Source organism: Pseudophryne corroboree, chromosome 2 (assembly GCF_028390025.1).
Source record: "Pseudophryne corroboree isolate aPseCor3 chromosome 2, aPseCor3.hap2, whole genome shotgun sequence".
Lineage (NCBI taxonomy): Eukaryota > Metazoa > Chordata > Amphibia > Anura > Myobatrachidae > Pseudophryne > Pseudophryne corroboree.
The window spans coordinates 908,393,690-908,420,706 of record NC_086445.1 but is presented as its reverse complement, the minus strand read 5'-3'; the positions used below and the strand labels follow the sequence as shown (position 1 = coordinate 908,420,706).

Genomic DNA, 27,017 nt, shown 5'->3' with positions numbered 1-27,017 from the left:
GGGGGATGTACACAGTGAAAGGGGTGAGGAATCGGAGGATGATGATGAGGTGGACATCTTGCCTCTGTAGAGCCAGTTTGTGCAAGGAGAGATTGATTGCTTCTTTTTTGGTGGGGGCCCAAACCAACCAGTCATTTCAGTCACAGTCGTGTGGCAGACCCTGTCGCTGAAATGATGGGTTCGTTAAAGTGTGCATGTCCTGTTTATACAACATAAGGGTGGGTGGGAGGGCCCAAGGACAATTCCATCTTGCACCTCTTTTTTCTTTCATTTTTCTTTGTATCATGTGCTGTTTGGGGACATTTTTTTTGAAGTGCCATCCTGCCTGACACTGCAGTGCCACTCCTAGATGGGCCAGGTGTTTGTGTCGGCCACTTGTGTAGCTTAGCTTAGTCACACAGCGACCTTGGTGCTCCTCTTTTTTTCTTTGCATCATGTGCTGTTTGGGGACTATTTTTTTGAAGTGCCATCCTGTCTGACACTGCAGTGCCACTCCTAGATGGGCCAGGTGTTTGTGTCGGCCACTTGTGTCGCTTAGCTTAGTCACACAGCGACCTTGGTGCGCCTCTTTTTTTCTTTGCATCATGTGCTGTTTGGGGACTATTTTTTTGAAGTGCCATCCTGTCTGACACTGCAGTGCCACTCCTAGATGGGCCAGGTGTTTGTGTCGGCCACTTCGGTCGCTTAGCTTAGCCATCCAGCGACCTCGGTGCAAATTTTAGGACTAAAAATAATATTGTGAGGTGTTCAGTGTTCAGAATAGACTGAAAATGAGTGTAAATTATGGTTATTGAGGTTAATAATACTATGGGATCAAAATGACCCCCAAATTCTATGATTTAAGCTGTTTTTGAGGGTTTTTTGTAAAAAAACACCCGAATCCAAAACACACCCGAATCCGACAAAAAATTTCAGGGAGGTTTTGCCAAAACGCGTCCGAATCCAAAACACGGCTGCGGAACCGAATCCAAAACCAAAACACAAAACCCGAAAAATTTCCGGTGCACATCACTACTTCAAACCCATAAGCTTTTCCCAGTCCCATGTGAAATGTGTTTGGAGACCCCTACAGTATATCCGCACATACCTAGAAAGGTCACTCTGTGAAAGAGGAACATTTTCAGCCTTCTTTAGACTCAATTCCAGTAGAGGATACAGCTGGATGTATGTACATTTAAGCAACCTATGTACAGTATTTTTTTGTGTTGCAATATTTTGTCATTTACGTTTTTTTTTTATTGCACTTCAGATCCTGTATGTCACAGTTCCCCCCTCCCACTGGTCGGATTCAATGGCAGGAATTCTGTGCCCCCTCCTTTACATCCTCAGGAAAAAATCAAGAAGGAACTTGATCCCGACAAGAGGGCAATTCACACAGGGATATCGCAGGGAAGAGACCTCTCCCTGCTTAAGAATATGATGGAAGGACTTCAGAACAGCCACTGGCTGGTCTTTTCTCAGCCACTATAGGATTTCCCATTGACCCAGTGTAATAAGACGGTGACAATGCTTAGTTATACCAGGAATCTGAGATTGATGCTCTTATACTGGGCTTGGCTGCAAGAACTGAGTTCTCAGGAACTGGACTCCACTGGGAAACATGTCTGTAGATCTGACAGGTAAGCACTCGCCTGCTATTGTGCTTGGATACAGTACAGTCTGTTTACTTCCTTGCTGAACTACATTATACTTCATTCCTAGAAAAGCAAAATAGGTTCCCAGTCTGTATTTCCAGGAAAATGATTCTACATTATCTGCAGTTTTTCTATATTCAGCAATAGCAGTTACAGAGGATGTTCGCAATAATAGGAGAGGTATAATTATCCGCTATTATTACTTGGATTATGGAAGAGGAAAATGTAAAGCTCTCTTCAGTTTATCAAGTGCACTGTATAGTTTGTTGTTGTTACTTCAACCATCTCTGAGACTGTCACAGACAGGACTTCTTTACTTGGTCAGTTCTATGGGGGTCATTCCAACCCGTTCGCACGCAGCGGTTCTTCGCTGCGGTGCGAACGAGTCGGAAATGCGCATGCGTGGCGGACGCATTGCGCACGTGCATTGTTGCCTGGTCACGATCGTTGCCGAGCAATGACGCTGCCAGCGAGAAATGTGATCGCAGCGGCGATCGCAAGAAAACGGACAGGCGGGAGGTGTTCCGGGGCGGATACTTATCCGTTTCCAGGCATGGTGAGTCCAATGCAGGCGGAACCAGGCGTTTGGAGGGCGGATGTCTGACGTCAGGACCGGGACCTTCATTGCTGGATCCGTCGCACTGGGTGAGTAACTGCAGCCCTGGTCTTGTTTTACTTGAAGCTTTTTTAGCATTGCAGGGCTGCACAAGCGTTCGCAGCCCTGCTATGCTATAATACACTTCCCCATAGGCAGCGTCAGGTTGATCGCACGAGCAGCAAAAAGTTGCTACGTGCGATCAACTCGGAATCACCCCCCATGTGTCATCACACAGTGTGCCTCATTTTTGGATGTTCATTGCGTCCACATGACATCATAGTTATGTGCTGGTTTGCTTATTGGGTCCTCAATGCATGTTAAGTTGCACACCTACTTTCTGGGCTTTGGAGATGTCTCCACAAAATAGAAGGGCACCGTAGATGTACGGGAAGTGGGAAAACCTATATAGGGTCAATATGCAGAACTATTACCACTTTAGAACTTCTCCTTTTTATTAAATTAAACTATTTCTAATTTTCTCCACTACATTACTTATTTGAAACCTATTTTTGCCTTCATTAGTAATTTAATTGATGACATATTGGTATTAACTTTACGACATGTGGCATCTGTGCATGTGTAGTAGTTTTAATTGGTTAAAGTGCACCCTTCATCTAAAGTGTAACTGGATGCTGTAAAATGCCCCAGTTGTAAGTACAGGACAAGACCAGAGGTTAGATTTACTAAAGCTTATAAAATGAGAAGTGGTTGTGTTGCCCATAGTAACCAATCAGAGTATGTCTATTATTTTCCATTCTGCAATAGAGAAATGATAGCAGGAATTTGATTGGTTGCTATGGGCAACATGACCACTTATCAGTTCTCCACCTGCTCTGTGCTAATGCAAAGTGCAATGGTTTTTGTGGAGGTTTTCATGCCTTTATGCAAATCAGGAAGCACACTTTAGGATGAGCCATCTTCACCAAATCAAGAACCCCAGAACCACCACGGATGATTTGCACTTCTCCTTGGCTTGTGTGCATCATACAGTCATATGCTGCCATTTTGTAGACTATTATTACAGCAGAAGAGTCATGTGTCTCAGTGATGTCACTATGTACTAGTTCAGTGGTTCTCAAACTGTGTGCCGTGGCATCCTGTGGTGCCACGGGACACTTGTAGGGGTGCCTCAGGTTGGTGGTCCAGGACCTATTCAAACTATTTATTGTCAATGTAATAGGCAACACTAGTGCTTGTGGCTTCCAATCATAAAATATGTGGACAAACCGAAGCAAATCTTGTCCCTCACCGCATAATTGAACCTAAAGATGACATATAAGCGCAACTTACCTAATTTAATATTTATTTCTATATTTCTCAACAAGAAACTTTTTGCCAAGGAGTGCCGTAAAAAAAATGCGGATACTCTAGGGCGCAGTGATTCAAAAATGTTTGGGAACTACTGTACTAGTTAATTAATTGACATACTTTGTTGTATCCCACAAAATGGCTTCCTCAACTGTAATGCATCTACTTTCATACACTGTAGTCAAGTGCAATTCACAATAATTTATTAATTTTTTTTATTATTTAAAGACTTTATTTGAACATCACAAAGGCTTTAAAAAAAATCAGTTTCTTAAAAAAGGTAATTTTCATACGTGTATAATTGCTCGAATGTAGCTATACTGAGTGCAAGGGGTGCCATTGCTATGGGGCCCAGAATTTTAGGGTGCCCAGGACCCAATTTATATAGTTGTCTACCAATTACCTGATATAGCCTGCTAAGAAATTGGGTCTGGCTCATTGCCTGGGCATGAAAAGGGGAACTCGTCCGTGTCTTTCCCTCTCTGTAAAGGGGGGTACTCACGGAGCGATCACTGCTTAAAATCTAAGCAATCTGACTAGATTGCTTAGATTTTAAGTCTGATCGCTCCGTGTGTAGCCCCTACAGCGATAGCGATGCGCAGCCCCGCGCATCGCTATCGCTGGTGCTAGATTGGCCTGCCGTGCAGGCCAATCTAGCGGGTCGCTCATTTCACCCGCTGGGTGAAATGAGCGGCCCCTCCGTCTCTCCTCGCATGCTCAGCACAGATCGCGCTGTGCTGAGCGGCGGGAGAGATGTGTGCTGAGCGGTACGCTCAGCACACATCTCTCCCGCATCGGCCAGTGAGTACTGGCCTTAAAGCACCACACTGATATGATCCGTCTTCCACACTCCTGTTTCACACTCAGACACAGCTGATCTAATCAGTAAGCCCAGCATTGCCAGAGAGTAGGCTTGCTGCTTTGGGCTTGCTAGTTTTGGATTGGGAATTGAGTTCTGAAATTAAGAAGATCTCTACTCAAAATGTCTTGCATGAGGATGTAAACCCCTCAGGAAGGAGCTGGTTGCTACAATGTGGCATATTGTGAACTGGGAGAATACAATGTGGCATGCAGTAATATGAACTGGTGGTACACTGTGATCTAATGTGAACTAGCGCCCCCTTCTTCTGGGCATAAACTAAAATAGGGCCTACTATGGGACATAAAATAAACAAGGGCACAATTATGGGGCATAAAATGAACAACCATCGTGGAGAGAGGTGTTTCTCTACAGGCACTGGGACAGGGGTTCCTTCAAAACATTGTTATGGGGCCCACAAAGTTCTGGCTATGCCCCGGCACACTCAGTACACATTTCCTTGTCTGCATGTATAACACTTCCTTTCTAACAATACAATAGGGAACGCTATTCCTTTATTTTATTTTTTTATATGTCCCTGAAATGTCGGCTAAACATTTATGATTTATGAAGTTACTTTATATAAAAGAACAGCAACATTTACTAACTGATACGTATATTCCCAGATGTAGGCATTAATCATGGGAAACGTCCTTTTCTTCATGTAATTCAGACTTCCTGTCTGTATCTGTTGATAGACATTAACTTTTTCGGAATCAGAGATGAGTGATAAGAAAGGACAATAGATTGCAGTCTGGTATGATAACAAAGGTTTCACAATGTCAGACAACCTAATAGGGATAAATAAGTATGTTCAGCTCAACCCAAGACGTAATTTATACACTGTCCCCTTCTTTCTTGGAACAAGTGAAAACTATAAATTGAGGCAGCTAATGATTTCAGGTCAATTTGGTTTTTTTTTTTAGGTGTTTTTGGCTACTTAAAGGAACTCAATAAAAAAATTATGTTTATGTTGTTTTACTTTTAACCCCATCTGTCTCACCAGCCATATCCATCTGTCTCGCCAATTAGCTCCCGTTCTGTCTCACTACCAGCCAGCCCCCTTCTGTCTCACCACCAGCCAGCCCCCTTTCTGTCTCACCACCAGCCAGCCCTTCTTCTGTCTCATCAGTCAGCCCCACTTCTATCTCACCAGCCTGCCCCATACTGTCTCACCAGCCCAGCCAGACCCCTTCTGCCTCACCGGCCAGCCCCTTACTGTCTCACCAGCCAGCTCCCTTCTGCCTCACTAGCCAGCCCCTTTTTGTCTCACCAGGCAGACCACTTCTGTCTCTCCAGCCAGCCCCTCTTCTGTCTCGCTACCAGCCAGCCCCCTTCTGTATCACCAGCCAACCTCTTACTGTCTTACTGTCACGATCCGGGTATCTGGACGCCATTACTTACCCTTCAGATGCCTCCTAAGGCGGGCTCAGCGTTCCAGGACCAGATTCCGCTGTTCCTGAGTTTCCACATGCAGAGTGTCAGAGTGGTGTTTTCATCAGCCGCGGCCTCCGCTGTGCCCGCGTGGTTAAATGTGCATCTATCAGCCTGGCGTCTCCTGTCTCCGGTGGCCGGCGCCGCCATTACTGTTTCCCAGACCACATGGATTACAAACCAAACTTCCCTCCAAGTGTCTGCATGGGCGCAGCCATCTTGGATTCTGTCATCTGATCATTTCCACCAATCTGCTGTTTGTATTGTTGATTTGCATAATTGCCTAGCCAACCCCTTCCTTGCTGCAGGTATAAGTAAGCTGTGCCTGAGCAAGGAAGACGTCAGTGCTTTGGTTGTCAAACCTAGTTCCTGTTTGTCTCTCTTCTATGATTGTCTTCCAGGTTCCAGCTCCTGTCTCAAGACTTCCACCATAGAGACCCGCACCAGCATTCCACCTGCGGTGTAGCCTGACTCTCCAATCCATTGTGGATTCATCTGTTTCCAGCTACAACACTACCTGCTTCCAGCCTCAGCTTCCAGCAGAATACAGCTTCCCTTAAAGGGCCGGTGTCCTTTCTACACTTTACCACTCTCCACCGGAATTATTATTTCTCCGCTCTCAAGTTCTACATTTCAGTTCACATTTCATCGCTCCCAAAGTTCATTTATTATTTAACTGGTTCCAGCCAGTATCCACTCCGTGCTAACAACAGTCTGGTTCCAGCCAGTATCCACAGCAGCTGTTTTACCTTCAGCAACCCAGCTCTTCCTGGAACACCAGCTGGTACAATCCTGGGTTATCTCCATTGCTACAGCCGGGCCTGGTAAGGACTTTCCATCTAGAAGATCATAAGAACTATCTCACACTACCAGTGCCCTGTGGCTCCTGCCATGCTGTAGTACTCAGGAACTGTATTTATTCTTTGCTGACTTTTACGTTTTCCTTTATTGCTGCTGTGATGCGGAGTTGTCATAATAAACATCATTGACTTTTATCTAAGTTGTCGTGGTCACGCCTTCGGGCAGTTATTATTCATGTTACTTACATGTCCAGGGGTCTGATACAACCTCCCAGGTTCCGGTACATCTCAGCCCCTACAACTGAGGCTGCCTCCCGTCAGCTCAGGCCCTCAGTTGTGACAGTAAGCACTGACCTAATGAATCCAGCCGGAGACCAGGATCAAGCGGCCAGGCCGATGCAAGAACTGGCAGCCCGACTAGAACATCAGGAGGCTGCACAGGGCCACATCATCCGCTGTCTCCAGGATCTCTCTACTCGGCTGGATGGGATTCAGACCACTCTCCGTGGATCAGGCGCGTCTGGTGCGTCAACCACAGTGACTCCAGCTATAACCCCACCCACCTTACCCATTCCTGCTCCACGTCTTCATCTTCCAACGCCAGCAAAATTTGACGGATCTCCAAGATTCTGCAGGGGATTTCTCAACCAGTGTGAGATTCAGTTTGAGCTACAACCTGGCAATTTCCCCAGTGACCGTACAAAAATTGCCTACATTATTTCTCTTCTCAGTGGCTCAGCCCTCGATTGGGCATCACCGTTATGGGAGAGGTCCGACACCCTGCTATCTTCTTACACTGCATTCGTGTCAACATTCAGGCGCATCTTCGACGAGCCAGGCCGGGTAACTTCAGCTTCGTCTGAGATTCTCCGTTTACGCCAGGGATCACGTACTGTAGGACAATATCTTATACAGTTCCAGATCCTGGCATCCGAACTGGCATGGAACGACGAGGCCCTGTATGCTGCATTCTGGCATGGTTTATCCGAGCGTATTAAAGATGAGTTAGCTACCAGAGACTTACCCTCCAAGTTAGATGAGTTAATCTCACTTTGTACGAAAGTTGACTTACGTTTCAGAGAGAGAGCAACTGAGCGTGGAAGATCATCTGCTCCAAAATCTTCTGCTCCTCCTCCTCGCCAACTGTCACCAACTAAAGATGAACCCATGCAAATTGGCCGTTCCCGTTTAACTCCTGCTGAGCGCCGAAGACGTCTCTCCGAGTTTCTCTGTTTGTACTGTGCAGCTCCGTCTCACACCATTAATGCCTGTCCCAAACGTCCGGGAAACTCCAAATCCTAGCTCGCCAAGGAGAGGGCCGGCTAGGAGTAATGATCTCCTCTCCATCTCCTCAAGATTGTAACCTCCCAGTCTCGCTTCAAGTTGCTCAACGTTATCAGAACGTCATTGCCCTCCTGGATTCCGGAGCAGCTGGGAACTTTATTACCGAAGCCTATGTTAAACGGTGGTCCCTACCCACCGAGAGACTTCCTTCGTCCTTTTCCTTAACTGCTGTGGATGGCAGTAAAATTTTTGATACAGTTATTTCTCTAAGGACTCTACCAGTTCGTCTGAGAGTGGGAGTTCTTCATTCCGAACTTATTTCACTTTTAGTGATTCCAAGAGCCACACATCCTGTGGTCCTGGGCCTTCCATGGCTCCGTCTTCACAATCCTACAATTGATTGGACGACTACGCAAATCCTGGCATGGGGTTCCTCCTGTACTAAGACATGTTTGTTTAAAGTGTTGCCTGTCTGTTCCTCCTCCCCCAGGTCGTCTGATGTTCCACCTCCTCCATATCAAGATTTCACGGATGTGTTCAGTAAAGCTTCTGCTGATATCCTTCCCCCTCATAGAGAATGGGACTGCCCGATTGATCTCGTTCCAGGGAAGGTTCCACCTCGAGGCCGAACTTATCCGTTGTCTCTCCCCGAGACGCATTCTATGGAGGAATACATAAAAGAGAACCTAGCAAAGGGGTTCATTCGACCTTCTTCTTCTCCAGCCGGCGCAGGCTTCTTTTTTGTAAAGAAGAAAGATGGTGGTCTGCGGCCGTGCATCGACTACAGAGGTTTGAACGACATTACCATCAAGAACCGCTATCCTTTACCCCTGATTACTGAGCTCTTTGACAGAGTTAGCGGAGCTACCATCTTTACAAAGCTGGACCTGAGAGGTGCATACAATCTCATCCGGATCCGTGAGGGTGACGAGTGGAAGACCGCATTTAACACCCGTGACGGACATTATGAGTACCTCGTCATGCCCTTCGGATTGAGCAATGCTCCAGCTGTCTTCCAGCATTTCGTCAATGAGATCTTCAGAGACATTCTATACCGTCATGTCGTGGTCTATCTAGATGATATCCTCATTTTTGCCAACAATTTAGAGGAACATCGTTTCTGGGTAAAGGAGGTTCTGTCCCGTCTCCGTGTCAATCATCTCTACTGCAAATTAGAGAAATGCGTCTTTGAAGTCAAGTCCATTCCGTTTCTAGGGTACATTGTGTCCGGTTCCGGACTAGAGATGGATCCTGAGAAACTACAAGCAATCCAGAATTGGCCAGTACCCTTAACCCTCAAAGGGGTCCAGAGGTTCTTAGGGTTCGCCAATTATTACCGAAAGTTTATACGAGACTTTTCCACCATTGTGGCGCCTATTACTGCTTTCACCAAGAAGGGTGCTAACCCGTCCAAGTGGTCTGAAGAAGCCATGCAAGCTTTTCATCTTTTAAAACAGAGGTTCATCTCTGCACCTGTCCTGAAACAGCCTGACGTCGACTCTCCTTTCATCTTAGAGGTGGATGCCTCCTCCGTTGGAGTAGGAGCGGTGTTATCTCAGAGGGCTAAAGATGGTCATTTACATCCTTGCAGTTTCTTCTCACGGAAGTTCTCCCCAGCGGAGCGCAACTATGCCATTGGCGACCAGGAGTTGCTAGCCATCAAGCTCGCTCTAGAGGAGTGGAGATATCTGTTGGAGGGAGCTTCTCATTCAATCACCATCCTTACAGACCACAAGAACCTTCTATATCTAAAAGGCGCACAATGTCTCAACCCTCGTCAGGCCAGATGGGCACTTTTCTTTTCCAGGTTCGACTTTAAACTCCAGTTCTGTCCGGGCTCTCAGAATCGCAAGGCCGATGCCCTTTCCCGCTCATGGGAGCAAGAAAATGAGTCAGAGTCTTCAGACAAGCATCCTATTATAAATCCGTTGGCATTCTCCACGGTAGGGATGGACTCTACGCCCCCATCAGGGAAAAGTTTTGTGAAGCCGACACTAAGGAAGAAGCTCATGCATTGGGCCCATGCTTCCCGTTTTGCCGGACATACAGGTATCCAAAAAACCCTGGAGTTTATCTCTAGGTCCTATTGGTGGCCAACTCTGAAAAAGGACGTTTTGGAGTTTATTGCATCTTGCCCAAAGTGTGCTCAACATAAAGTATCCCGCCAGTCGCCTGCGGGGCAACTGGTTCCACTATCTGTTCCCCGTCGACCATGGACCCATTTGTCGATGGATTTTATTACAGATTTGCCCATGTGCAACAAGTTCAATACCATCTGGGTGGTAGTTGACCGGTTCACCAAGATGGCACACTTCATTCCTCTCACCGGTCTTCCGTCAGCTTCCAAGTTGGCTCAAGTATTCATACAAGAGATCTTCCGACTCCACGGTCTTCCAGAAGAAATTATCTCAGATCGAGGAGTTCAATTCACAGCCAAATTCTGGCGAAGTTTATGTCAAGTCCTCCAAGTCAAGTTAAAGTTTTCCACGGCTTACCATCCTCAGACCAATGGTCAAACTGAGAGGGTGAATCAGGACTTGGAGGCCTTCCTCCGCATCTATGTGTCCTCCTCTCAAGATGACTGGGTTCAATTACTTCCCTGGGCCGAGTTCTGTCATAACAACCAGTATCATTCTTCATCTTCTTCAACACCATTCTTCACCAACTTTGGATTCCACCCTAAAGTCCCTGAGTTCCAACCGCTTCCAGCAACTTCTGTTCCCGCAGTGGATATCACCTTGCATCAGTTTGCCAATATCTGGAAGAGCGTACGATCAGCTCTGCTCAAGGCATCGTTCAGGTACAAGAAGTTTGCGGATAAGAAGCGTCGAGCAGTTCCTGCTCTCAAGGTGGGTGATCGGGTATGGTTATCCACGAAGAATTTGAGGTTAAGAGTTCCCAGTATGAAGTTTGCACCTCGCTACATCGGTCCTTTTAAAATTGATCAAGTCATCAATCCTGTTGCTTACAGACTCCAGTTACCTCCCTTCTTAAAAATACCCAGGACATTCCATGTTTCCCTGTTGAAACCGCTAATCTTGAATCGGTTTCATTCCTCACTTCCACCAACTCCGAAAGTCCAAACTCAACGAGGCGTTGAGTATGAAGTGGCCAAGATCCTGGACTCACGTCACCGTTACGGTCAACTTCAGTATCTCATTGACTGGAAGGGCTATGGTCCTGAAGAACGCTCTTGGACCAATGCCTCTGACGTCCATGCTCCTGCCTTGGTCCGAAATTTCCACGCAAAGTTTCCTTTAAAGCCTAAGAAGTGTCCTGGGGCCACTCCTAAAGGGGGGGGTGCTGTCACGATCCGGGTATCTGGACGCCATTACTTACCCTTCAGATGCCTCCTAAGGCGGGCTCAGCGTTCCAGGACCAGATTCCGCTGTTCCTGAGTTTCCACATGCAGAGTGTCAGAGTGGTGTTTTCATCAGCCGCGGCCTCCGCTGTGCCCGCGTGGTTAAATGTGCATCTATCAGCCTGGCGTCTCCTGTCTCCGGTGGCCGGCGCCGCCATTACTGTTTCCCAGACCACATGGATTACAAACCAAACTTCCCTCCAAGTGTCTGCATGGGCGCAGCCATCTTGGATTCTGTCATCTGATCATTTCCACCAATCTGCTGTTTGTATTGTTGATTTGCATAATTGCCTAGCCAACCCCTTCCTTGCTGCAGGTATAAGTAAGCTGTGCCTGAGCAAGGAAGACGTCAGTGCTTTGGTTGTCAAACCTAGTTCCTGTTTGTCTCTCTTCTATGATTGTCTTCCAGGTTCCAGCTCCTGTCTCAAGACTTCCACCATAGAGACCCGCACCAGCATTCCACCTGCGGTGTAGCCTGACTCTCCAATCCATTGTGGATTCATCTGTTTCCAGCTACAACACTACCTGCTTCCAGCCTCAGCTTCCAGCAGAATACAGCTTCCCTTAAAGGGCCGGTGTCCTTTCTACACTTTACCACTCTCCACCGGAATTATTATTTCTCCGCTCTCAAGTTCTACATTTCAGTTCACATTTCATCGCTCCCAAAGTTCATTTATTATTTAACTGGTTCCAGCCAGTATCCACTCCGTGCTAACAACAGTCTGGTTCCAGCCAGTATCCACAGCAGCTGTTTTACCTTCAGCAACCCAGCTCTTCCTGGAACACCAGCTGGTACAATCCTGGGTTATCTCCATTGCTACAGCCGGGCCTGGTAAGGACTTTCCATCTAGAAGATCATAAGAACTATCTCACACTACCAGTGCCCTGTGGCTCCTGCCATGCTGTAGTACTCAGGAACTGTATTTATTCTTTGCTGACTTTTACGTTTTCCTTTATTGCTGCTGTGATGCGGAGTTGTCATAATAAACATCATTGACTTTTATCTAAGTTGTCGTGGTCACGCCTTCGGGCAGTTATTATTCATGTTACTTACATGTCCAGGGGTCTGATACAACCTCCCAGGTTCCGGTACATCTCAGCCCCTACAACTGAGGCTGCCTCCCGTCAGCTCAGGCCCTCAGTTGTGACACTTACTAGCCAGTCCAGCCAACCCCATTCTGTCTCACCAGTCAGCCCCCATTCTGTCTCACCAGTCAGCCCCCCTTCTGTCTCACCAGCCAGACTCCTTCTGTCTCACCAGCCAGCCCCAGTTCTGTCTCACCACCATCCAGCCCCCTTCTGTTTCACCACCAGCCAGCCCCCCTTATGTCTCATCAGTCAGCCCCACTTCTGTCTCTCCACCAGCCAACCCCCCTTGTCTCACCACCAGCCAGCCCCCCTTATGTTTTCCCAGCCAGCCCCCCTTCTGTCCAACCAGCCAGCCCCTCTTCTGTTTCACCAGCTAGCCTCCCTTCTGACTCTCCAGCCCCACTTCCTTCTCACCAGCCAGCCTCCATCTATCTTGCCAGCCAGGCCCCATCTGTTTCTCCAGCCAGGCCCCATCTGTTTCTCCAGCCAGACCCCATCTGTCTCACCTGCCAGACCCAGTCTGCCTCACCAGCCAGACCCCTTCTGCCTCACCAGCCAGACCCCTTCTGCCTCACCAGCCAGACCCCTTCTGCCTCACCAGCCAGACCCCTTCTGCCTCACCAGCCAGACCACTTCTGCCTCACCAGCCAGACCACTTCTGCCTCACCAGCCAGACCCCTTCTGTCTCACCTGCCAGACCCCTTCTGTCTCACCACCAGCCAGCCCCCCTTGTGTCCCACCAGCCAGCCCCCCTTGTGTCCAACCAGCCAGCACCCCTTCTGTCCCGCCAGCCAGCCCACCTTGTTTCACCAGCCAGCCTCCCTTCTGACTCGCCAGCCCCACTTCTTTCTCACTAGCCAGCCTCCATCTGACTCGCCAGCCAGACCTCTTGTCTCTCCAGCCATCCTCCCTTCTGTATCACCACCAGCCAGCCCCACTTCTGTCTCGCCAGCCAGCCCCCTTCTGTCTCACCAGCCAGCCCCCAACTGTCTCGCCACCCAGACCGTATCTGTATCACAAACCACACCCCGTCTGTCTCACCTGCCACACCTCTTCTGTCTTGCCAGCCACACTCCCTACTGTATCACTAGCCAGCCTCCTTCTGTCTCGCCAGCCAGCCCCCATATGTCTCGCCAGGCAGCCCCCAACTGTCTCGCCATCCAGACCGCATCTGTCTCACAAGCCACATCCCATCTGTCTCACCAACCACACCCCATTCTGTCTTGCAAGACAGCCCCCACCAGCCAGACCACTTCTGTCTCACCACCAGCCAGACCCACTTCTTTGTCACCAGCCAGCCCCCTACTGTCTCACCAGCCAGACCATTTTTGTTTTACCTACCAGCCCTCTTCTGTCTCTCCAGCCAGTCCTCATTTTGTCTCATCAGTCAGCCTCCCTTCTGTCTCACAGCCAGCACTGCTTTGGTCTCTCCAGCCCCAGCCCTCTTCTGTCTTTTCAACCAGCCCCTTTCTGTCTCTTCAGTCAGTCCTTGTCTGTGTCTCCAGCTCCAGCCATCACATCTAGCCCACTACAGCCCACAGGCACTTAAGCTGAGTACCCACATGGCTGACAGATTGGCGGCCGGCATACACACTTACTGATCATCAGGCAGATATGTTGTGCCTGACATTACAACTTTCATTTACATGTGTCCGCCCAGTTGTGCTGGCAGTCACTGGCGGCCTCTGCAGCAAGTCTGCAAACCGTTCTTACACACAGCATAATGCGCCGACTGTGCTGCAAGGCCGACATGATATGTCTATGAACGACGTTGTATATCGGCTAGTGGGTACCCAGCATTACCTTCTCCTGTGTCTTCTGGCTGCTCTTCTTCGCACTGTGGCCGGCTTCTATCTGTCATCAGTGCAGTAAGCCTGTTACATTTTGTGAAGAATCATAGATACAGTGACTTGTTAAAGTATTCACCTCCCTTTACATTTTTCATGTTTTGTTGAATCACAACCTGGAATTAAAATGGATTGTTTGAAGGTTTGCATCATTTCATTCACAGAACATGCCTACAACTTTGAAGATGTCTTTTTTATTTATTTTTTATTGTGAAACAAACAACAAATATGACAAAATAACAGAAAACCTCAGCGTGCATAACTATTCACCCCCCTAAAGTCAGTACTTTGTAGAGCCACCTTTTGCGGCAGTTACAGCTGCAAGTCGATTTGGATAAGTCTCTATGAGCTTGCCACATCTTGCCACTGGGACTTATGCCCATTCCTCAAGGCAAAACTGCTCCAGCTCCTTCATGTTGGATGGTTTTCGCTTGTGAACAGCAATCTTCAAGTCTGACCACAGATTCTCAATTGGATTGAGATATTGGCTTTGACTAGGCCATTCCAACACATTTAAATGTTTCCCCTTAAACCACTCGAGTGTTGCTTTAGCAGTATGCTTCAGGTTATTGTTCTGCTGGAAGGTGAACCTCCATCCCAGTCTCAAATCACAGGCACACTGAAACAGTTTTTGCTCAAGAATATCCCTGTATTTAGCACCATCCATCTTTCCCTCGACTCGAAACAGTTTCCCAGTCCCTGCTGCTGAAAAACATCCCCACAGCATGATGCTGCCACCACGTTTCACTGTAGGGATGGTGTTCTTGGGGTGATGGGATGTGTTGGGTTTGCGCCAGACATAGCGTTTTCCTTGGTGGCCGAAAAGTTAAATTTTAGTCTCATCTGACCAGAGCACCTTCCTCCATACATTTGGGGAGTCACCCACATGCCTTTTGGCAAACTCAAAACATGCCTTCTTATTTTTAGCACTAAGTAATGGCTTTTTTTTACCTGGCCACTCTTTCATAAAGCCCAGCTCTATGGAGTGTACGGCTTATTGTGGTCACATGCAGGACCGGTGCTAGGGTGTTCAGTTCCCCCCTGCAAACTAAAAATTTGCGCCCTCCCATATTTTACAAAGGGACAGCCGCATCAAAAAGGGGTGTGGTCTCATAAGGAAGGGGCGTGGCCACACAATAGCACATCACTGATCAAAACTCACCAAATTTCCAGCAATTTATACTGCTGCACCCATGTATAATGCCCACATGAACCCTTGGGTTCATATATGTGTGTGTGAACAAACCCAGCGGTGTAACGTACGTCAGGACTGACGTCATCAAGAGACGTTGTGCGGCTACGCCCCCTCCTTTGGTCCGGGCAGCCGCTGCACCTCGGCGCGTGGACAGTGCGAGGGAGAGTAGGAGCCGGGCGGGGATAGCGGACGAGACCTACATGAATAGTGTTCTATCTGACTCTATTCATAGTGGTATTGGTAATGTAATGTCCGGTGTTTGGCAATGCTCATTTACAGCCACACATGCCTTGTTTCCCCCTTCTTCTCCTACATCCACGCCAGCAATTAGAGGAGTTTGGTCAGGTATTTATAGATGTGTGTGTATATATATAAAAATCATTGTTGACTGGTATCTGAATTGATCAGCATACACATCTAATACTTATTTACTCTGAACTTCCCCTGCTCTCTCCTATAAGCTACTGAGGTGACTTGCTACATATGTTGCAACTTTTTTATTAATATCTTGTATTACGGAATATTACTTATTTCATTAATGTGGCATAAGATCTGCTGATTCACTGTCTAGATTCACTAGCAGATAATGAATGAATGTCTTAATAAATTCTGCAGACTTTCTGTACAAAGATATTTTGTAACAAAGATATTTTGCAACATTGTTCTAATTTTCATGTGAGAGACTTTGCTTTCAAATAAGGATTTTTCTTCTTTTGATTTGTGATCTGGTAACATGACTTACTATATGGTGATTATGATTTTGGTTGCTTCCACAGACATTACTATTCCTATATAACCCAGAACTGCAATTAAATATAGCCAATACTTAATGTTTGAATGCCCAATGCTTATGATATTCAGGAAAAGAATTGGATTAATTAAGCTAGCAAATACCTATAATTTATCCACTGCTATCTTTTTGTGCATAAAGTATTTTAGGTGCCTAGCTATATATGTCATCAGGATTTTCTGTACTTTGCCAAGAAATGCATTGGATTAATTAAGCCAGCAAATGTTTATTTGTTATTTACCCACTGCTGTCTTTTTGTGTGTATACTAAATTGCCAAATCTTGAGGCACCTAGCTAAGTATGAAATCATAATGCCCCCTATTCTTGAACTGGATTAATTAAGCCAGCAGGCATTAATTATCTTGTTACTGCTGTCTCTTTATGCTTAAAGTACTTTTAGGTGCCTAGCTATATTTGATGTTAGGATTCTCCGTATTTTGTCAAGAAATGATTTGGATTAATTAAGCCAGTGGATATTTATTTATTATCTATCCACTGCTCCTTTTCGGTGTATATCAATTTGTCAAATCTTGAGGTGCCTAGCTACGTATGAAATCATAATGTCTTTTACTTTGCTAAGAAATGAATTGGATCGATCAAGCTAATAAGCATTAATTATTCAATAAATAATTCCAATTAGTGTGTGTCACTTTAGATTTTTCTATCACTCTTTCATCTGGTTGACAGCAGTGCTGGAAAGAGCCTTGCCCTTTTTCAGCGTACAATTTGCTGTCACAACAGAAAGCAGAAGTGTCTTCTTTCTTTTATTCCAAAATGGAAGTGGAATATCATTTCAATATACAGTGAACCTTATTCCACTACAATACTGGTTATGGTTCTTCTTTCCAACACTCTCTCATCTGGAAAAGCCTGGGGCTTACTTACCTATTGACACGTAGCAGGCAGAGTACAGACAGCAGAAGTGGGTTCTGTCTTCCTTCATATATCATCTTTATTGTCCAAGGTGAAGACTATCCTGAGAACAGCCCGATCTTCAATCTCGGAAGCTGATAGGATAGGCCTGGTCAGTACTTTGAGGGGAGACCACTTAGGAATACTAGGTACTGTGGATTTCACCAAGATGGTCACGTGTATTTTCACCTAAAACACTGGTGGAGCAACAAACGCTGCTACTCTCACATCTATATCTTCACCTTTATATCTCTCCTTTTGAATTTAAAATAATCAACAGGATAGAGTTTTTTTTTTAAATTTTGTGACCACATAGGTCTTTATTTTAAAAGGAACAGAATAAATGTTACGTTTTAAATGATTCATCATTACACAATTCATCATATATACTGTATTGATTTATAGTTAGAAATTATTTTGGAATTAAGAGTGCTCCCAAAAAGGAATTCTTTTGTCTTCTCTTTCCTTATATACCTGTAGTCAATCTACAAAAGTGTTTTGGGAGCACCACCAATAATAAAGTGCTGTCTAAAGGTTTAGATATTAGCATTATTTATATTGGTTATTGATTTATTTTTACATATATGTGGCCTTATAGTGCACTGCTAGTGCGGAACTGACAATTTGTACTGTATAGTATAAACCTCCCTGCATCCAGCAGCAGCAAATGCTGCACTCTCTGCCCTGAGCAGTGACATGAGGACTGGCAGCCATGGATTTTATCCTCAGCTCCCAGACAACTCGATCTCTCTGGCTGGGGGTGCTGGGTGACTGGTGGGCAGGACTCGCAGGAGCAGGATAAGGGACCCAGAGATGACAACCAGGGAGGGAGAAGGCTCTGTGTAACACCTCCCTCTCCTCTGCTGGCTGCTATGTTTTCTTACACTACTCCCTCCCCCTCACAAACACACACACACAGTGGCGTAACTTCATCCCAATCGCCCGGAGGCAAGATAAATTTTGTGCCCCCTCCCCTTAAAAAAATTATTAGTATTTTAACTGACTCCTTAATACCCGCCACTACATCACTGACCCCTCTATACCCTACACAAAAAAAATCACTGACACATCTATACCCTACACTAAACTACTGACCCATTTATACCCTACACTACACTACAGACCCCTCTATACCCTACACTGCATTACTGACCACATTGTAGGTAAAAGCACACACACATTGGCACGGATAGAAAAATAATAAAACACATAGGCCCCCACAAAAATCACATAGGCCCCAACCATACTTGCCTACTTTTGAAAACTAGTTTCAGGGAGATTGTAGGTGTAAGCAGAATGCTTCGTGTCATGCTCGACCCAAAGGGTGCGTCTAACTCCACCTATGGGTGTGTCTATTGCCACAATGGGGCGTGTCCTTCATTGTTAGGCGCTCACTCCAGTGACTATATGGCAGATCTCTCAACTTTTGTAACTCTGAAAGAGTGAAATATATGCGCGTGCGAAGCGTGCGACCATAAAAGGGGTGTGGTCTATTAAAAGGGGCGTGCCTTTGCGGGAGGGCCCGTGAATGTGATCCACACCCCGTTTTCGTCACTGAGGAGGCATGCCCAGCGCTCTGTGAGCTGCTGGCATGCCCCCTCTCCTATCTCCAGTGAATAGACGCTGTGCGACGGAGACGAGCACCCAGCCAAAGGCGCGGTCGCCTTAACATATTGCTGAACTAGTTACTCCTGCAGTCCCTATGTGGATATAAGTACTGGGAGGCGGTCTGTAAAATCCTGCACACCAGAGCCACCGGAGAATCTGTGCGACGGAGATGAGCACCCAGCCAAGGGCACGGCCACCAATTACATATTGCTGAATCAGCTACTCCTGTAGTCATCCCTAGTGCAGTGAAGCCGGGGAGTGCACAAAGTACTGGACCGGCACGCCATCCGATAGCCTCCGACAGGGACGCCGCCCGTACCATCAATTGGAACTGGACCTGCCTCTCCAAAGCAGGAGAGCTATTCATTCGGTAAGCGTATCCAAGTTTCAAGAATATTATCCCAAAGATTGGGGCATATCAATATTGCTATCCTCTGGAATTGTTTGGAACTGTCATTTAAAATGTAATATTCATTAGTTACAGAAGACCGCAGAATTATCCCAATGCATATTGTGGAGAATTGTATTGGTGTGGATACATTCAGTTTAAATAATTGCAACATAGTATGCTGATATTGCAAGTGTATCCACCCCGTACAGCTGAAATTGTTACATGAAGTGCTATTATTGTCTTGTATGATCTCTGAAAGAGAGTGTTAAGTAAAAGAAATATTGAGTATATGTGGTTTTAAATGTGATTTTATGGTTCATCTTAATTGTTTAATAAATACTCTTTGTTATTGGACAGCGCTTTCATAATTTATTCACTATCCCTATAACACTGACCCTATACTATACTGGGTCTGGGACTGAGGATAGACCGCAAAAAGGTCGACAAACCTTAAGTCGACGCCAATTGGTCGACACACCTTATGTCGACATGGACAAAAGGTCGACATGGACAAAAGGTTGACAGGAACAAGGTCGACATGGAAAAGGGTCGACATGAGGTGTGTTTTTTTGTGTCGTTTTCTTCGTAGAGTGACCGGGAACCCCAATTAGTGCACTGCGTCCCCTCGCATGGCTCGCTTCGCTCGCCATGCTTCGGGCATGGTGCCTTCGCTCCGCTACCGCTTCGCTCGGCACAGATTACCGTTCCAATCGTAGTCCACGTGGATCGTTAAGTATGAAAAGGTTCCAAAAAAGAAAAAAAAATCGCGAAAAACTCATGTCGACCTTTTTCCATGTCGACCTTTTGTCCATGTCGACCTTTTGTCCATGTCGACCTAAGGTTTGTCGACCAATTGACGTCGACCTAAGGTTTGTCGACCTTTTTGCTGTCGATCTGGAGTCCGGATACCACTATACTATAACGCTGACCCTATCCCAATAACACTGACCCTATCCCTATAAAGCTGACCCTATCCCTATAACACTGATACTATTCTATACTATAACGCTGACCCTATCCCTATAACACTGACACTATACTATACTATAACGCTGACCCTATCCCTATAACACTGACCCTATCCCTATAACGCTGACCCTATCCCTATAACACTGACACTACACTATACTATAACGCTGACCCTATCCCTATAACACTGACACTATACTATAACGCTGACCCTATCCCTATAACGCTGACCCTATCCCTATAACGCTGACCCTATCCCTATAACACTGACCCTATCCCTATAACACTGACCCTATCCCTATAACACTGACCCTATCCCTATAACGCTGACACTATACTATACTATAACGCTGACCCTATCCCTATAACACTGACCCTATCCCTATAACGCTGACCCTATCCCTGTAACGTTGACCCTATCCCTGTAACGCTGATCCTGTACCTATAATGCTGACCTTATCCCTATATCGCTGACCCTATCCCTATATCGCTGACACTATACTATACTATAATGCTGACCCTGGCCCTATAACGCTGTCCCTATCCCTGTAACACTGACCCTGTCCCTGTAACTCTGGCCCTATAACGCTGACCCTATCCCTGTAACACTGACCCTGTCCCTGTAACTCTGGCCCTATAACGCTGTCCCTATCCCTGTAACACTGACCCTGTCCCTGTAACTCTGGCCCTATAACGCTGACCCTATCCCTGTAACACTGACCCTATACTATAACACTGACCCTCCCCCTATAACGCTGACCCTATCCCTGTAACACTGACCCTATACTATAACACTGACCGTCCCCCTGTAACTCTGACCAAGTCCCTATAACTCTGACCCTATACTATAACACTGACCCTATAACACCGACCGTCCCCCTATAACTCTGACACTATCCCTATAACTCTGACACTATCCCTGTACACTATCCCTGTAACTCTGACACTATCCCTGTAACTCTGACACTATCCCTGTACACTATCCCTGTAACTCTGACACTATCCCTGTAACTCTGACACTATCCCTGTAACTCTGACACTATCCCTGTAACTCTGACACTATCCCTGTAACACTGTCCCTGTTCCTATAATACTGTCAGCGCTCCCTCTAGGATGAGTGACAGTCAGCTTGGGCAGCAATAACATGTAATCACTCAGCACCCATCACTCAGTACCCACTTTGTTAATTTTCTTCAGCCCTGCCCTGCTCTCCCCACCCCAGCCACATTACCCCATCCAAGACGCAGGCTGGCATTTTTGGATACCTTACATTCTGTGCTGCTGCTGCCACTGGTGATAAGGTCTCTGCAGCCGCCACTGATGGAGTCTCCACTGCCGCCGCTGCTGAGGTCTCCGCTGCCTTCACTGCTGGGGACTCTTCTGTTGCCGCTGCGCACACAGCCTCCCTGCCAGCTGCGCACGATAACCCCGCGGTGGGCAGCAATAAAGCAATATCCAGGCCCGGCCCACGGTACTTCCCAACTGGCGCATGCGCAGTCTCAATAAAATAGTTTAAAAAACGGGAGAACCGGGCAGATTTGCGGGGCAGCGGGAGTTTGAGGTCAAAACAGGGAGCCTCCCGCTGAATGCGGGAGGGTAGGCAAGTCTGAGTAGCACTCTACGCTATACACAGCCCCTCCATCTTACACCCAGCAGCACATTACACTACATTTTACACAGCCCCCTCCCCCCCATATTACACCCAGCAGCACATTATACACTACATTTTACACAGCCCCCTCCCCCCCATATTACACCCAGTAGCACTATACACAGCCCCCCCATATTACACCCAGCAGCACTATACACAGCCCCCCACCCCCCATATTACACCCAGTAGCATTATACACAGCCCCCACCCCCCATATTACACCCAGTAGCACTATACACAGCCCCTCCATCTTACACCCAGCAGCACAATACACTACATTTTACACAGCCCCCTCCCCCCCATATTACACCCAGTAGCACTATACACAGCCCCCCATATTATACCCAGCAGCACATTACACTACATTTTACACAGCCCCCTCCCCCCCATATTACACCCAGTAGCACTATACACAGCCCCCCCATATTACACCCAGCAGCACAATACACTACATTTTACACAGCCCCCCCCATATTACACCCAGTAGCACCATAAACAGACCCCCCCATATTACACCCAGCAGCACATTACACTACATTTTACATAGCCCCCCATCCCCCATATTACACCCAGTAGCACTGTACACGATACACAGCCCCCTCCCCCCATGTTACACCCAGTAGCACTGTACACAATACACAGCCCCCCACCCCCCATATTACACCCAGTAGCACTGTACACGATACACAGCCCCCTCCCCCCATGTTACACCCAGTAGCACTGTACACAATACACAGCCCCCCACCCCCCATATTACACCCAGTAGCACTGTACATGATACACAGCCCCCCACCCCCCATATTACACCCAGTAGCACTGTACACAATACACAGCCCCCCACCCCCCATATTACACCCAGTAGCACTGTACACGATACACAGCTCCCTCCCCCCCATGTTACACCCAGTAGCACTGTACACGATACACAGCCCCCTCCCCCCCATGTTACACCCAGTAGCACTGTACACAATACACAGCCCCCCACCCCCCATATTACACCCAGTAGCACTGTACACGATACACAGCCCCCTTCCCCCCATGTTACACCCAGTAGCACTGTACACAATACACAGCCCCCCACCCCCCACATTACACCCAGTAGCACTGTACACAATACACAGCCCCCCACCCCCCATATTACACCCAGTAGCACTGTACACGATACACAGCCCCCTCCCCCCCTATGTTACACCCAGCAGCACATTACACTACATTTTACACAGCCCCCTCCCCCCTATATTACACCCAGTAGCACTATAAACAGACCCCCCCCATATTACACCCAGCAGCACATTACACTACATTTTACACAGCCCCCCATCCCCCATATTACACCCAGTAGCACTGTACACGATACACAGCCCCCTCCCCCCATGTTACACCCAGTAGCACTGTACACAATACACAGCCCCCCACCCCCCATATTACACCCAGTAGCACTGTACACGATACACAGCCCCCTCCCCCCATGTTACACCCAGTAGCACTGTACACAATACACAGCCCCCCACCCCCCATATTACACCCAGTAGCACTGTACATGATACACAGCCCCCCACCCCCCATATTACACCCAGTAGCATTGTACACAATACACAGCCCCCCACCCCCCATATTACACCCAGTAGCACTGTACACGATACACAGCCCCCTCCCCCCCATGTTACACCCAGTAGCACTCTACACGATACACAGCCCCCCCCCATGTTACACCCAGTAGCACTGTACACAATACACAGCCCCCCACCCCCCACATTACACCCAGTAGCACTGTACACAATACACAGCCCCCCACCCCCCATATTACACCCAGTAGCACTGTACACGATACACAGCCCCCTTCCCCCCATGTTACACCCAGTAGCACTGTACACAATACACAGCCCCCCACCCCCCACATTACACCCAGTAGCACTGTACACAATACACAGCCCCCCACCCCCCATATTACACCCAGTAGCACTGTACACGATACACAGCCCCCTCCCCCCCATGTTACACCCAGTAGCACTGTACACGATACACAGCCCCCCACCCCCCATGTTACACCCAGTAGCACTGTACACAATACACAGCCCCCCACCCCCCACATTACACCCAGTAGCACTGTACACAATACACAGCCCCCCACCCGCCATATTACACCCAGTAGCACTGTACACGATACACAGCCCCTCCCCCCCATGTTACACCCAGTAGCACTGTACACGATACACAGCCCCCTCCCCCCCCATATTACACCCAGTAGCACTGTACACGATACACAGCCCCCTCCCCCCCATGTTACACCCAGTAGCACTGTACACGATACACAGCCCCCCACCCCCCATGTTACACCCAGTAGCACTGTACACAATACACAGCCCCCCACATTACACCCAGTAGCACTGTACACAATACACAGCCCCCCACCCCCCATATTACACCCAGTAGCACTGTACACGATACACAGCCCCCTCCCCCCCCATATTACACCCAGTAGCACTGTACACGATACACAGCCCCCTCCCCCCCATGTTACACCCAGAAGCACTCTACACGATACACAGCCCCCTCCCCCCATGTTACACCCAGTAGCACTGTACACAATACACAGCCCCCCACCCCCCACATTACACCCAGTAGCACTGTACACAATACACAGCCCCCCACCCCCCATATTACACCCAGTAGCACTGTACACGATACACAGCCCCCTCCCCCCTCATGTTACACCCAGTAGCACTGTACACGATACACAGCCCCCCACCCCCCATGTTACACCCAGAAGCACTGTACACAATACACAGCCCCCCACCCCCCATATTACACCCAGTAGCACTGTACACGATACACAGCCCCTCCCCCCCATGTTACACCCAGTAGCACTGTACACGATACACAGCCCCCTCCCCCCCATGTTACACCCAGAAGCACTGTACACGATACACAGCCCCCTCCCCCCCATGTTACACCCAGTAGCACTGTACACGATACACAGCCCCCTCCCCCCATATTACACCCAGTAGCACTGTACACGATACACAGCCCCCTCCCCCCCATATTACACCCAGTAGCACTGTACACAATACACAGCCCCCCACCCCCCATATTACATCCAGCAGCACTGTACACGATACACAGCCCCCTCCCCCCATATTACACCCAGTAGCACTGTACACGATACACAGCCCCCTCCCCCCCCATATTACACCCAGTAGCACTGTACACAATACACAGCCCCCTCCCCCCCCATATTACACCCAGTAGCACTGTAGACGATACACAGCCCCCCACCCCCCATATTACACCCAGTAGCACTGTACACAATACACAGCCCCCTCCCCCCCCCATGTTACACCCAGTAGCACTGTACACAATACACAGCCCCCTCCCCCCCATGTTAAACCCAGTAGCACTGTACACAATACACAGCCCCCCACCTCCCATATTACATCCAGTAGCACTGTACACGATACACAGCCCCCTCCCCCCATATAACCCCGAGTACAGACAGCACCCACCTGGCTTTTGTTGCTGCCTCCTGTGAAGAGCAGGGATCTGGCCCATGGACAGTGAGCCGTGAGGTGGGGGGAGGCAGATCAGGGCAGGCACATGTAGGAACCAGGAATAGGAAAGCTGGCCTGTTACATGCAGTGGGTGAGTGTGATGGGCGGGGCCAGCCACAGCGATGCAGAGCCCTGGCTGCCAGGCTACATTACAGTAAGAGGGCCAGATGTACTAAGCCTGAAAAGTGATAAATAATAAGATTTTACTCACCGGTAAATCTATTTCTCGTAGTCCGTAGTGGATGCTGGGAACTCCGTAAGGACCATGGGGAATAGACGGGCTCCACAGGAGACTGGGCACTCTAAAAGAAAGATTAGGTACTATCTGGTGTGCACTGGCTCCTCCCACTATGCCCCTCCTCCAGACCTCAGTTAGGATACTGTGCCCGGAGGAGCTGACACAATAAGGAAGGATTTTGAATCCCGGGTAAGACTCATACCAGCCACACCAATCACACCGTATAACTCGTGATACTATACCCAGTTAACAGTATGAAATATAACTGAGCCTCTCAACAGATGGCTCAACAATAACCCTTTAGTTAACAATAACTATGTACAAGTATTGCAGACAATCCGCACTTGGGACGGGCTCCCAGCATCCACTACGGACTACGAGAAATAGATTTACTGGTGAGTAAAATCTTATTTTCTCTGACATCCTAGTGGATGCTGGGAACTCCGTAAGGACCATGGGGATTATACCAAAGCTCCCAAACGGGCGGGAGAGTGCGGATGACTCTGCAGCACCGAATGAGAGAACTCAAGGTCCTCCTCAGCCAGGGTATCAAATTTGTAGAATTTTGCAAACGTGTTTGCCCCTGACCAAGTTGCAGCTCAGCAAAGTTGTAAAGCCGAGACCCCTCGGGCAGCCGCCCAAGATGAGCCCCCCTTCCTTGTGGAATGGGCTTTTACTGATTTAGGATGCGGCAATCCAGCCGCAGAATGCGCCAGCTGAATTGTGCTACAAACCCAGCGAGCAATAGTCTGCTTAGAAGCAGGAGCACCTATTTTGTTGGGTGCATACAGGATAAAAAGCAAGTCGGTTTTCCTGACTCCAGCCGTCCTGGAAATATAAATTTTTAAGGCCCTGACTACGTCCAGTAACTTGGAATCTTCCAAGTCCCTAGTAGCCGCAGGCACTACAATAGGTTGGTTCAAGTGAAAAGCTGATACCACCTTAGGGAGAAACTGGGGACGAGTCCTCAATTCTGCCCTATCCATATGGAAAATCAGATAAGGGCTTTTACATGACAAAGCCGCCAATTCTGACACACGCCTGGCCGCAGCCAAGGCCAATAACATGACCACTTTCCACGTGAGATATTTCCGATCCACAGTTTTAAGTGGCTCAAACCAATGTGATTTCAGGAAAACTCAACCACGTTGAGATCCCACGGTGCCACAGGAGGCACAAAAGGGGGGCTGAATATGTAGCACTCCCTTTACAAAAGTCTGAACTTCAGGCAGTAAAGCCAGTTCTTTCTGGAAGAAAATCGACAGAGCCGAAATCTGGACCTTAATGGAACCCAATTTTAGGCCCATAGTCACTCCCGACTGTAGGAAGTGCAGAAAACGACCCAGCTGAAATTCCTCTGTTGGGGCCTTCCTGGCCTCACACCACGCAACATATTTTCGCCATATGCGGTGATAATGGTTTGCGGTTACTTCTTTCCTAGCTTTAATCAGCGTAGGAATGACTTCCTCCGGAATGCCCTTTTCCTTCAGGATCCGGTGTT

General features: G+C 47.9%; 1 protein-coding gene across 1 annotated transcript in view; it reads left to right on the top strand.

Moving 5' to 3' along the window:
• Positions 1 to 27,017, top strand: part of SCARF1 (scavenger receptor class F member 1) — a 299,113-nt gene that overhangs the window by 27,076 nt on the left and 245,020 nt on the right. The window contains exon 2 of the mRNA XM_063956091.1: positions 1,250 to 1,619. Coding sequence (XP_063812161.1) covers positions 1,507 to 1,619 — 113 coding nt within the window. The 5' untranslated portion in view covers positions 1,250 to 1,506. The remainder of the gene's footprint in view (positions 1 to 1,249; positions 1,620 to 27,017) is intronic.